The 12,772-nt window shown below is 37.5% G+C and overlaps 1 protein-coding gene across 2 annotated transcripts in view; it reads right to left on the reverse strand.

The window, feature by feature from the left end:
* The window catches only part of gpr158a (G protein-coupled receptor 158a), a 142,123-nt gene that overhangs the window by 71,245 nt on the left and 58,106 nt on the right, over window positions 1-12,772 (reverse strand). For both annotated transcript variants that reach the window (XM_079806056.1, XM_079806055.1), the window contains exon 3: window positions 5,716-5,818. In XM_079806056.1, coding sequence (XP_079662182.1) covers window positions 5,716-5,818 — 103 coding nt within the window. The remainder of the gene's footprint in view (window positions 1-5,715; window positions 5,819-12,772) is intronic.

A 12,772-nucleotide genomic window follows, 5' to 3' on the forward strand; every position in this document is an offset into this window, starting at 1 on the left:
GATCTCTAACCGAGAATAAAACCTGCTCCAGGGCAGGTTAGCCGTGTAGTGTAAGTTACCATGGTGATGAACACTGCTAAAAACCAATCCACCTTCTTGAGCCCGAAAAAACAGAGTTTGCTCAAACTAATTCCAAACTTACCTGGCTAGCAACTGAAACCAGCTTTGTGCTACAGGCCACTGGGGTGCGTTGCCCGAAAAAATAGTTCAGACGAACATTTGCAAACAGCATCGCAGAGTTGAGTGGTTGGAACGAGAACTCTTGTGCTGTGGTTAGAAGCATAGTTTCTTGTTTGTATGACATAATACATGGACTTAATAAATCCTTATCTTGAGCAAAATAAGCAAGCTGACATTCAGGAAAATCTATGGGCCAAATTGACTAAACAGGGCAAATTAGCATGAGAGCGCAATTCCATAAAAGTGCTAAATGGTATGTGTGCGCATGTGTGTACGTGCTCTAGTATGTAAGAATGAGCCTATGATTGAATCTGAAAATATAACTGAGAAAAATGAGAATTAGTCCTCAGATGCCATGTCCATAATTTCACGAGTTCACACTTTCATATAATTTATGGAGAGTAAATTTAAATGCGTATTTGCCGTGCTGTCCGGGGGGAAGGCTTTGAGCTCGGAATTTGGCCCGAACCCAGAGTACCCTCCCCTCTGGAGGGTTGCTGATGAACGGAGGTAAGACTGCTGCGTATATATATATATATATATATATATATATATATATATATACGCAGCAGTCTTACCTCCGTCTTACTATATATATATATATATATATATATATATATATATATATATATATATATATATATATATATATATATATATATATATATATATATATATATATATATATATATATATATATATATATGTACCTTTTATTGTTAATTAACCAACATGGTTGAATAACAAATTTGTGACCTGATTTCTTCAACAATGCAATGCACTATGGTATTAGCTACCATAGTGAGATGCATTGTTGAAGAAATCTAGTCACAAATTTGTCGGTCAACCATGTTGGTTAATGATGTCACGCAGGTGGTGGAGTAATGACTTGAATCCATTTGAGATCGAATTCATGCTAGATTTTTTGCTATAAATTATGTTTTATGAACAAGGTTCGGGAGGAGCATGTTCAGATAATTGACACAAGTGGAGAGCACTCAGCTAATCAACAACAAGAGGTATATATATATACGCAGCAGTCTTACCTCCGTTCATTGACAGTTCATAAGCAACCCTCCAGAGGGGAGGATACTCTCACTGTTGCCAACAAATTTTCAGGGGAAGTTGCTAAAGGCAGATCGAGTTGTTGCTAAAAGTTGCTAAATGACGTTGTAACGTCATTGCGCTATGACGTCATTACATAATCGCAAAATAAAACTACGCCATTATGTAACGCGTAGATATTATTTGAAATGCTAATTTAGATTTGTTTGTAAAAATAAATTAAAGCAATGTGTTAGTTAATATGTACGGATCGAGCCCCACACATGACTAAATCGATTTGCTAAACCGTCCACGCGATTTACTAATTTGTTCCCTCGATTTATAAATCGTGTGCACGATTTAGCCTACTAGTTTTTTTCCTGCATGTCATATGCAGGGCTCCGTAAATATGCTACCTAAATGATCTTCCAGTTTTTACAGCGATTTCCACATTTCCACAGCGATCTTAAGGAATTATGAAGGAACCGCTTGGCCTATTGAGCTAGCTTGTACGTGTGTTGTTTGGATTAGAGTCACTTTCCAGAAGTTGCTAAAAGTTGCCAAATAAATAAAAAAAAATTGCTAAATTTGTTGCTAGGTGCTTTTAGAAAAAAAAGTTGCTAAGGTATTCTGAAAAGTTGCTAAATCTAGCAACGAAATTGCTAAATTGGCAACACTGGATACTCTGGGTTCAGGCCAAATTCTGAGCTCGAAGCCTTTCCCCTGGCGAGTTACATCATTGCACGGCAAACGCACCCCTGGAAATTTCTAGTAATCCTGAAGACCGAAGGTTCTGGTTTGTTTAATTAGGGTTGTGGTTAAACTGAAGGCAGTGGCTCTCCAGGAGCAGGACTGGACACCCCTGCAATATACTTAGTTTAATGTGGAGACTAGACAACTTTAAATGGCACATGTCCAACATCATTATTTATTATTTTTTTTCCCCTGAGGTTTTTCAGGACCAAACTGCACCCACCCCCTCATAATTTTATTGTTGTGTAAATGAATGACCAAAATGCATACAAAGTTTTACGTTTTTAGTTGAAAACGGTGTCATGTAAATAGCCCCTAAGTTTAAGTAAAACTTGAAAAATGCATGCGATTTAACCTGAAATGCAAATACATTTAAATTGAAGGGCAGAGATATGTAAAACAAATCTTGAAAGTAAATCTTGAATTATATTTTCATAAATAAAAAGTGTTGTGTCCTCACTTTGCGTCAACTCCTGAATAAATCAGGCAATGTCATGGGCAGCTTTAATGAGGGAACCCCTATTTCCTGCTCATTGTGGATGCCACAGTATGACATAGTCCTGAAAGATCTATAGAATGTTTTTTTTGTTTTTTTCTTTGCAGTGTGATCATTTCTATCAAAAGTTGTGGGATATATGGCTCCACTGTACAACATGGTTAAAATGGAAAAATATAACATTTTGTCAACCCCGTCAGACGACAACTCCATCAGGTTTTATGTGTTTTATGTGACAGAGTTGACTTGTGAGCTGATTTACATATATATTTGGCCTGATTAATATGCCTTATATACAAAACATATTTATGTCTACTGCAGATATGCAAACAAACACAAACACACACTTATATGGGTACTTATATACGTATATGTGGACTCTCCATAGGCTTAATGGTTTTTATATTGTACAAACTGTATATTCTATCCCCTACATACACCTAACCCTACCATCACAGAAAACTTTTGCCATAAAAAAAGAAAAACAACAACAACTACACAGTTTACTATGTTGTTATACATGCTTTACTACCCCCACCCCCTCCCTCCCTCCCTCCCTGCAAATACACACACTAGTGTATTCTTACCATAAACCACGATTATGAAGACCAGACATGAGACATCAACATTACTTATAAAAGAGAAATATACAGAATACAGCCAACTTTTCCCAGGAACACACTTATCGGAGATCATTGGAGGAGAGCCAGAGAGGAGCTATAACAGATGGAGGACCTGTGGTGATGTCCACATGTCTGTCTGCCTCTCTATCTCTCTCTCTGCACAGTATGGAAGGAATATAGCTTTACAATCTGTTCTTAAAGCAGATTAAACTTTCAGACTTTTTACTACAACCACAAACTCATGGCACAACTATTCAGTGTTTTAGGCCACATTGAGCAGTCTCATATAACCAGGAACAATGGAAACAAATTAACCTCTCTATATAAAGTAACATTTTCGAACATAAAGAAAACATTGAAGCATTATACATTGTTGTGTACAGAGAGGTGGAGGGCCATGTGCTGGGGCCCCTGCTGAGGGCCTGATTCTGCCAGCATAGTGCTGATCACGTGTTTCTCTTTCTGTCACTGTCTTTTACACATGAGTGTGTTTGTGACTTTGTATCTGCCAATTTTTGGAGTGCTCACTGTGGGAGAACTCTAGAGTGACAGGTTTTTGTGCAGAGAACGAATTAATTAAACATAAGGGGTGTGTTCATAGTGCTCCAATAAGATGAGAGGGAAATCAGGTATGCTAAGTGCTCAAACAATTCTTTGTGTGCATGTCTGAGAGGGTGAATAAAATATTTATGTAAGATATTGCATCCAACTGCACAGTGGGTACACACTGAAAATTTGGGATTTAAAATCTAATTTAAACCTGAAAGCAAAGGGAACGTTTTGAATCATTTACAACAAAGGAAAGTTTATGGTGTTGAATAAAGAAGTCATTAAACATGCTAAAAACTCTGACATTCATACTTTTTCAAACAAAGTATTAACATAATATGCTATTTAAAAAACGTATTAAATTACAAAAATGCACAGATGCATTTTTATAAGTAGCTTTTTGCACCCCATTGTATATTTGACAAATAGCCCTATGTTTAGAATAAGCATATGAACAACTAACACTAAGGGCCCTATTTTAACAATCTGAGCACATGGTCTGAAGCGCATGGCGCAGGTGCAATTATTAGGCTGTGTCCGAATCAACTTTTGCTAGTTTAGTGACGGAAAAAACGGTCGGCACGCCAGGCGCACGGTCCAAAAGGGTTGTCACTAGTCTCTTAATGAGTAATGGGTGTGTTTTGGGCGTAACGAGCAACAAACCAATCAGTCTCATCTCCCAATTTCTTTAAAGCCAGTTGCGCATGGCGGATTCGCTATTTACATGGCGGAGTGGAAAGACTGAATGATTCTCCAGAGAGGAATCTATTTATTTTTAATATTTAAAAATGTTTGTGTGCTGCTGCCGTCCTTGTGTGTGTAATAAGCAGAGTGTATGCACGTTGTGCAACTCCTATAGGCTAATGTTAGTAACCTTTCAATAACACAAAAAATACTGCGCTTTTATAAAATACCCAGGTTTTTGTTGGTCAATGGCGCAGTCGTTTTCAGTTGCCTCAAAATAGCAACGCTCCAACAATGCGCCTGAACACACCTCGTTTTCCGACCAGCATGCCCATGGGCGAACAAATGGGCATGAGTGCACTCTAAAAAATGCTGGGTTAAAAATAACCCAAGATGGGTTGAATATGGACTAACCCAGTGAATGGGTTGTTTTAACCCAGCGGTTGGGTTGAATGTTTGCTTAAAACAACCCAATTGATGGGTTAAAACAACCCAATTGCTGGGTTAGTCCATATTCAACCCAACTTGGGTTGTTTTTAACCCAGCATTTTTTAGAGTGTGCATTTGCTATTTAAAGGGGTACTTCAGCCCTGGGAAGATGAATGTGTATTTATACTGGGTCATTTATGTAGTAGAAATATGAAATTATTTTAGAATTTGGTGACTTCTAGACCAAGAAAAGACAGAAAAATTAATTTTTGTCTCATGTGGATGAAAGACAACAACTCCCAGAATGCACTTGCTACGCTGCCCTACAAGACCACTCCCAAAGACACGGCTACTGGTTACACTTGCCCACCATGACACCGCCCCACCGTCTTTAATGCCTGAGCCGAGCGGCAGCAGCCGTGCGCATTTACATTCTGTGAGTGATCCCATCCCTGTGGGCGGGTTGAAAACATGCGGAACTAGCTCCTACTGCTGGCTGTAGTCTATGGCCTCTGGGCAAAAATCCTCAGATGACGCAAAATGACAATATTTGCGTCATACGAGGATTTTTTCCAGAAATAAAATGCATAATTCACTCGTCTCAGGGGGACATGAGGGGGGAAAGTATGATCATTTGAATATACTATCGGGTTTCTACTGATAAAAAGCTTAATTCTAAATCGCTGAAGTAACCATTTAAACAATGTGGCGCTGGACGAAAAAAAAAAAGATAACTGCGTCGGGCTGAAACTAGCTAAAAATACTTGCACCGTGCCTGGCATCGCATTGCGCCGGGTGTATGAGAGGGCCCTTTGTTCATATCTTGTTCATTCCATGAGCATATATTATATTCATATAACATCTACTTAATGAAATGTAATGATAAGTGTCTGAAATCATATGTTTTACTCAAACACAATATGCATACATTGAGCCATAACATTTTATCATACTTACTTTTAAAGCCATTGACTGCAACTCTGCTTGGATGATAAAAGCCGCTTTTGCAGTGACATTTATACTTGTCCAGCACAAATCCATGACCTGGGATGGGCAAACACTGTGGAAAATAGAGAGAAGATGGAAATATCAAAACTGTACATTTATGACAAGGTGATATACCTGGAAAAAGAGCATCATAGGTTGTAAAAATCCATGGATGCATGTGCACAAACAAATATAAATGAAACGGCTCTTTGGGGATGAAAGTTAAATGGCTTCTTGGGGGATGGAAAAAAAACTCTTGATGTTGCATTATACGTTTTTTGCTTCGGGGAGTTCTTTAAGGACAAGTACAATTTAGAAAAAAAAGGAGAATAAAAATATATTTGAAGAAAAGGGGGCATGATTTAAACCTTGGTGAAAACAATTTATCTAGTGTATGTGGGTAATTTGTTGAAATGTAAGAAATGGCAACATTTTTCCATTTACAATAAATCTACCTATGTTGCATGCACACAATATGGCAGTTTTGTACATATAATGTGTCAGTTTACAGTGAATCGAATAAAAACATAAAAACACACCTGATATGCATTATGTGCAAAATATGCACCAAAAAAACACTTCCTGGGACCTTATGACTGTATGGCAACTGTATGTCAACTAACTCTCATTGGAGTATTAGTAGACTATTAGGTTAGGTGTAGAATAGTAATAGTTCATTAAATAGTAGAATAATTTGACATGTACTTGCAAAGTTACTTTATAGTCAGTAGAATGTCAGATGTTTGGAGACCATCAAAATCAAGTAGTTATTAAGCAGGCAGTCTACTAATACTTTAACAAACTGGTAGTTGACATGTAGTTGCAAAGTTGCTTAAAGTTAGTAGAATGTCTAGAAAGTGTACAAATAAAGTGTTATTGGACTTTGAATATGGCTCTGTTCCAAAACCTAATTATCTGTGAAGATAAGCAGCATTTTAAAGCAAATGTGCTCTCCAGTCCCCCCAACAAATCAATTTCATTCAATACAGAAAAGTAGCAATAATACACAATATTGTACTATTTTACATATTGTGCCATTAGCTTAGCATCATGCTAACATTGATATTATTGGAATCTGTTGTCTCTTGTTCATTGTGTGTGCTGCACAGAGTTGCTGCCTAGTGTATGTAGAGCATTCTAAATGGGTCACTAATAATGGTTCTTTTTCAGTTATGATGGTGTATTGTTTCTACCTCTGTAGACAGCTAGGATTTAGAAATGAGCAAAAAAGAAAAAAGAAAAAGAAAAAGAGCCTATATAGCTTGTACTTTATTGCTTAATAATAGGATCTTCACAGTTTCTTCTTTGCCAATAAAGACAAAAGACTAACTTTCTACTAATAGCAAAGAGCCACTAGGGAGGCTGGGCTGCCGACTCTAGAGCTGCAAGCTTTGTTTCTGCTTTCAGCAGGTTCAATATTTGAGCAGTGCGAGTTTGATCAAACTGATTTAAACCATCCTCTGATAAATAATATTCAAACAAGAACAGTTTTGGCACAGATCTCCCTGCATGTGTCAAGCCATAATATCTGAATTAAAGACAGGCTCATTTACTGAATTCAAAAAGAAAGTTCATTTAGTATCTCCTCAGTATTTCAGGCCTGATGCCCGTTACACATTGTACAATTATGGACTGTCCCAGTTGAAAGATGACCAGTAATGGCGATTTCTGTGGTCGTGGCTCCTAAACGGTGGTCTTACATTGTACAGTGAGAGAGGTTCAAAGATGGCCGTTTTTAACGTCTTGCAAACAAAGATAGCCTGTGATAACTTTCTGACAAAGTCAGAAATGTAGCATTATTGACTGGTATGCTACGACCTACATCTACTGACTAACCAATAAAAATGCAACATGAAATGGCATATTGAACAACGCAACATACCTCAATCTCCATTTCAAAAATTGGCATGCCAAGTTGGCCTCTTTTCCCTAGCCATGACCGCGTCCATCAACGTACAGTCTACATAATTGTCGTACCCAAGTTTATTAGATTCGTGTCATACAGTGTGATTTGTAATGATCTTATAGGATTGCCGAAATGGCAGTCTGTAGTAGTGTTTCATGACTGTTGTCCAGACTCCAAGGCCTAAAGCAGACATGTTAACCCCAGCTCAATACCGATCCACTCCAGCACACACTTAACAAGCTATGAAGGGCCAAAGCCTTCAAATTTGAGCAGAACAGCAGCGACATCAGCCTTAATGAAGCACAGAATGGTAGAATACTTAAAGTACACAAATCCATCTATAGAGAGAAGAGGGCTCTATTTCTCTTTCATGCTTCTATTAGATCAGGGTTTGAAGACAGAAAGGAAAGGTCAGAGAGCATTATGGGCTCACAGCTAAGCTATACATATATAAATTATAAGTCCTTTTCAGCAGCATGTTTTAAAGTCAAGTCAAGTCAACTTTATTTATATAGCGCTTTTAACAATGTAGATTGTTTCAAAGCAGCTTTACAGTGTTAAACAGGAAAATAATGCAGCATAATTTTATTCAGCTGTATAGCCATTCTGGAAAAATTTCAAGTATCATACAGTGACAGTGTGGGCTTTAGATCAATAATTTGATCAGTAATTTAGTTTAAATGGTTAATTTAGTTTATTATTTAGATGTATTTCGATGTTTAGTTGAAAAATTTAGTGTCCCCAACTGAGCACGCCAAGCCAGAGGCAACAGTGGCAAGGAAACCAAAACCCCATTAGGTGACCTAATGGAGAAAAATAAACCTTGGGAGAAACCAGGCTCAGTCGGGGTGCCAGTTCTCCTCTGGCCAATTAACAAACAGCGTATTATTATTATTATTCTGGCAGTTTTACAGCTCGGAGGTCATAATAGATCAGAATATTCGAGGGACCGTGGGCAACATGCTGGAGACGGGTTTATTGAGGATGATGTTGATTAAATAATTATTAAAGTGCAATATTCGAATGATCGGAGGCAACACGCTGGAGACGGGTTTATTGAGGATGACATATCGATTTAAGTATTATTTAATTGTAATATTCGAACAATCTGAGTCAACACGCCGGAGACGGGTTTATTGAGATGCCATGTCGATGAGGCAGTTGCAGGGGGAGTTTAAAGCGGTTACACTGACAGCAACACTAAAATTTGTGTTGGTTGGCACAATGTAGCATAAAAGATTGCTTTAATGACCTAAGTACACGGTAAACAGAAGGAGGTTATCTGGAGTGAGACGTTTATGTTGATGATGCACAGTGAGAGATATTTGGCCCAAAGTCTCATATTTTATTCCCGGAGTGTCTATTTACACCAAGTGCAAATAGCGTGCCTTGTTGGTAAGTGCTATTTGCACTAGCTCCACCTAACAATGCCCGGTTGAGCCGAACAAGATTTAAAAAAGACATGCATAATTCAATGTCTTCAGGGGTGTCAGTAAAGCGTGAGACTCAAGGATATAGCTTTGGACACGGGTTCAAATCCGCCTTTTGCCGAGCTCACTCTTCCGTCTTTTCCCATCACATTGGAAAGTGCATAACGAAATGTTTAATAATAATAAAAGTATTTATTGGGTAGGGTTAGGGGTAGGTGAAGGGAGGGCTTTTTTTGTCCCATTAAGTTTTTCCCTGGCATCCATTTAATCATTTTAATAAATATAACAATTTACACTCTATGTAATCATTGCATCCTGTTAATGTACAACAATACTGAGGTGCAAATAGTATTTATCTTTCAAAATAAAAGTATAAATAACATCTAATTATTATTTACACATATTGCAAAAAACTGCTACTTTTGGTGTAAACAGAATATATCACTATTTAGCATTTTCATTTAGTGTAAATAGAATCTTGTTTTTAGAGTGTGACCACTGCACACACCCAAATCAAGTCTACATGAAATATATAACATGACAGGTCATCAAATAGGCCTATTTAGCTCTGACAAGGTTGTGTGTAAACCCCCTTAATCTAGACAGAGAAACACTAACAGTTGCTTGCCTGCAAAAAAATTAGATGTTTTTGGTGTAAATATAATTTATTCTCAAGCAATATTCTCATCAGTGTTCTATCAGCTATGAGATATTTAAATCTACACTGTAAAAAAAACAAACAAAAAAACTAGGTAACACTTTATTTTGATGGTCCCTTTTGAACATTCTGTTGACTATAAGTAACTTTGCTACTACATGTCAACTAACTCTCACTAGAGTATTAGTAGACCGTCTGCTTAATATCTGCTAACTCTTTATTGTGATGGTCCTCCAACAGACATTACACTGACTATAAGTAACTTTGCAACTACATGTCAACTTTTTCTAACCCTAACCCTACCAGTCTACTAATACATTACTAATACTCTAGTGAGAGTTAGTAGACATGTAGGTGCAACGCTACTTATAGTCAACAGAATGTTCAAAAGGGACCATCAAAATAAAGTGTAACCAAAAACTATAATGGCAGAAAATTACCAGGACATCATTGATTAATTTTATGGACATTTCCGTTAACCCTAAAAACAATGCAGTGAAGTTCAAAATTCAAAATACAGGTTAAACACCTGTAAAAAAAATTGTTTGGCAGTTGTGGTTTTTAAAGTGCGCTGGAAAAAAAGCAAGAAATGAAAGAGCATGGGCTAGGTAAAAGAGGCCAACTGGGCATGCCAATGCTGTAAATGGAGCTTGAGATAAGTAGTTTAAGTTTTAGCGCCATGTTGCATTGATCAATACGCCATTTCATGTTGCATTTTTATTGGCTAGTCAGTAGATGTAGGTTGTAGCAGCAAACACACTGTGAGATGATCATACAAAAAATTTCTGACATTGTCAGAAAATTATCGTAGGCTATCTTTGGTTGCAAGACCGTGACAGCAACGTCTTTGAACCTCTCTCACTGTGTAGGACCACCATTTAGGAGCCACGGCCACAGAAAACGCTACGATTTGACCTCTTTCGTCTGGGACAGCCCAAAATGGTACAACGTGTACTGGGCATGAAGTAAGGTTGTATTCAACTCTGGTCAAGCGTATCCATAGCAGACTGCTAGGAGAGGCCTTTGACAGCAACACAACCAGTGCATTATGGGTGAAGAAGTTTTCCTACCTATTTGAAGAAATGCATTGCTATCTCTTTAATAGGGAAATGCATGAAAATTAAGAACATATTCATGGTGTAAGGCCCACCCAAGCGTCTCAACAAGGCTTTCGATAAGCGGGTGAAGATTTCTGCGTGTTCCGTCTTTTTGCGGGGCAAAGTAATTTAATTCCAATTTACTTTTATCTGACTCCATTTTATCATGAGCTCGAATTTAGGTTAGCATGCCGATTGGTTATTTGGTCATTTGTATAATAATTTCACTACACATTTGATTATTCTATTTAACTCTTTTACTCTTATTGAATTCGTTCATCCGGTTCTCCGAGTCGCACAGGGTCCTCGCACCGGCCATTCATTATGCAGGCCCACGATCACGAACTTGCTTTGTCTTGGTCACTAGACAGAGGTAATTAACTATACTATTTAGAGTGCCGCTCTCGTGCTTGCTTTCTCTACAAATATTTTATTTAGTCCCCATAGATCTGTATAAACTTTAATTAAAATAACATTATCTCTAGTCAGAGGTCATGACTACTACTACTACTACACTACTACTAAGTTGACCAACGTTAATCTTCTGAAAGTAGCTTTGGTTTGGTCATGCCATGGTTTCCCACATACACTTAGCTAGAGTAACATTACATTAAACAGAGGTAAGGCTCACCCTATTTAGGTTGGTCGATCAACATTATTGTTGTCCAAAACGGAAATTCCCTTTTTAGCCTTTACAGTAAGTACACTTGAACTAATGCCAAGAGTAAGACGGAACTTTAACATCTCAGTTGGTGTGCCCTATGCTCCACTCAAAACTGGACTTTAGTCCGTTACTAACCTGGGCCGGGTTTCCCAATAACGATGTATCTTAGCTCTAAAGAGCGTGTTCTACGAGCGAAGTTACGATCACTCGCAGCAATTCCACGTGCGTTTCCCAAAAATGTACTTAACATGAACGTGCGAGAACGTGCTCTAAGTGCTACTTAAGAGTCGCTGTCCATTTGCGAAGTGCTGAAATATAACCTTATATGGAATCGTTTCCTCGGAACGTTTCACCTAATAATTGTCATCTGATGTGGATTAGCAATCAAAACACGTCTAGGCTATATAAAGCAACTACCTACAGGCTGAGGCACTGACAAAAGGCTGAACAAAAAAAAAACAAGAAAAGATACCTTTCAAAAAGACGAAATAAATATCCTCATTTAATTCAGATGTGTATTTATAATTTTTTAGTTTTTTACCTGCCCTCATAATTTTTTTTTTTATAAAATCCAGTGATCATAAAGTCAGTTTCCACAAAAATATTAAGCAGCAGAACAGTTTTTTTTTTTTTTTTATCAACATTGATAATAATGAGAATATTAAAATAAAAAAATAAATAAAAAAAAGTGTACAATAAAGTACAATCAAAACCTTATAGTATTATCACAATGCACTTGAATTAAGTTAAAGGTGTAATCTGCCGGTTGTCCTGTAGGTGACCTCATAACTCTGTCCTCTTACGATACACTTAGAGCTTTACGATTACTCCAGAGCACTCGTAGATCTACGATCATTTTCAAGTGCTACTTAAGTTACGATGCTTTTGGGAAACAGACCTTAATATTACGATCACTCGTACGATCGTTTTTACGATCAACTTAGGCTTACGATGCTTTTGGGAAACGCAGCCCTGATTTGCAGTAACAATGGACATACAACGTAATCTACTAAAGTCAATAAGTCAGAATGAAATCTAATGTAACAATTTATTATTAGTAAGGTGAATGTATCATGAACATAATCAATTAAAAGATAATCAATACATAACATCAAATGCTCTTAAGTAAAGAGTAAAAGATGCCTGACATCTGAAAATTACATAACACAGAGTGTCTGAAAGACACCCAGCGTTACGGGCTGGACCTGAGGATCACGCCCTGAACTTCCCATGCAACTTTTCTTTAAATACTCAATACCAAGACAGAAACCT

This window comes from Gobio gobio, assembly GCF_949357685.1.
Source record: "Gobio gobio genome assembly, chromosome: 23".
Taxonomy (NCBI): Eukaryota; Metazoa; Chordata; class Actinopteri; order Cypriniformes; family Gobionidae; genus Gobio; species Gobio gobio.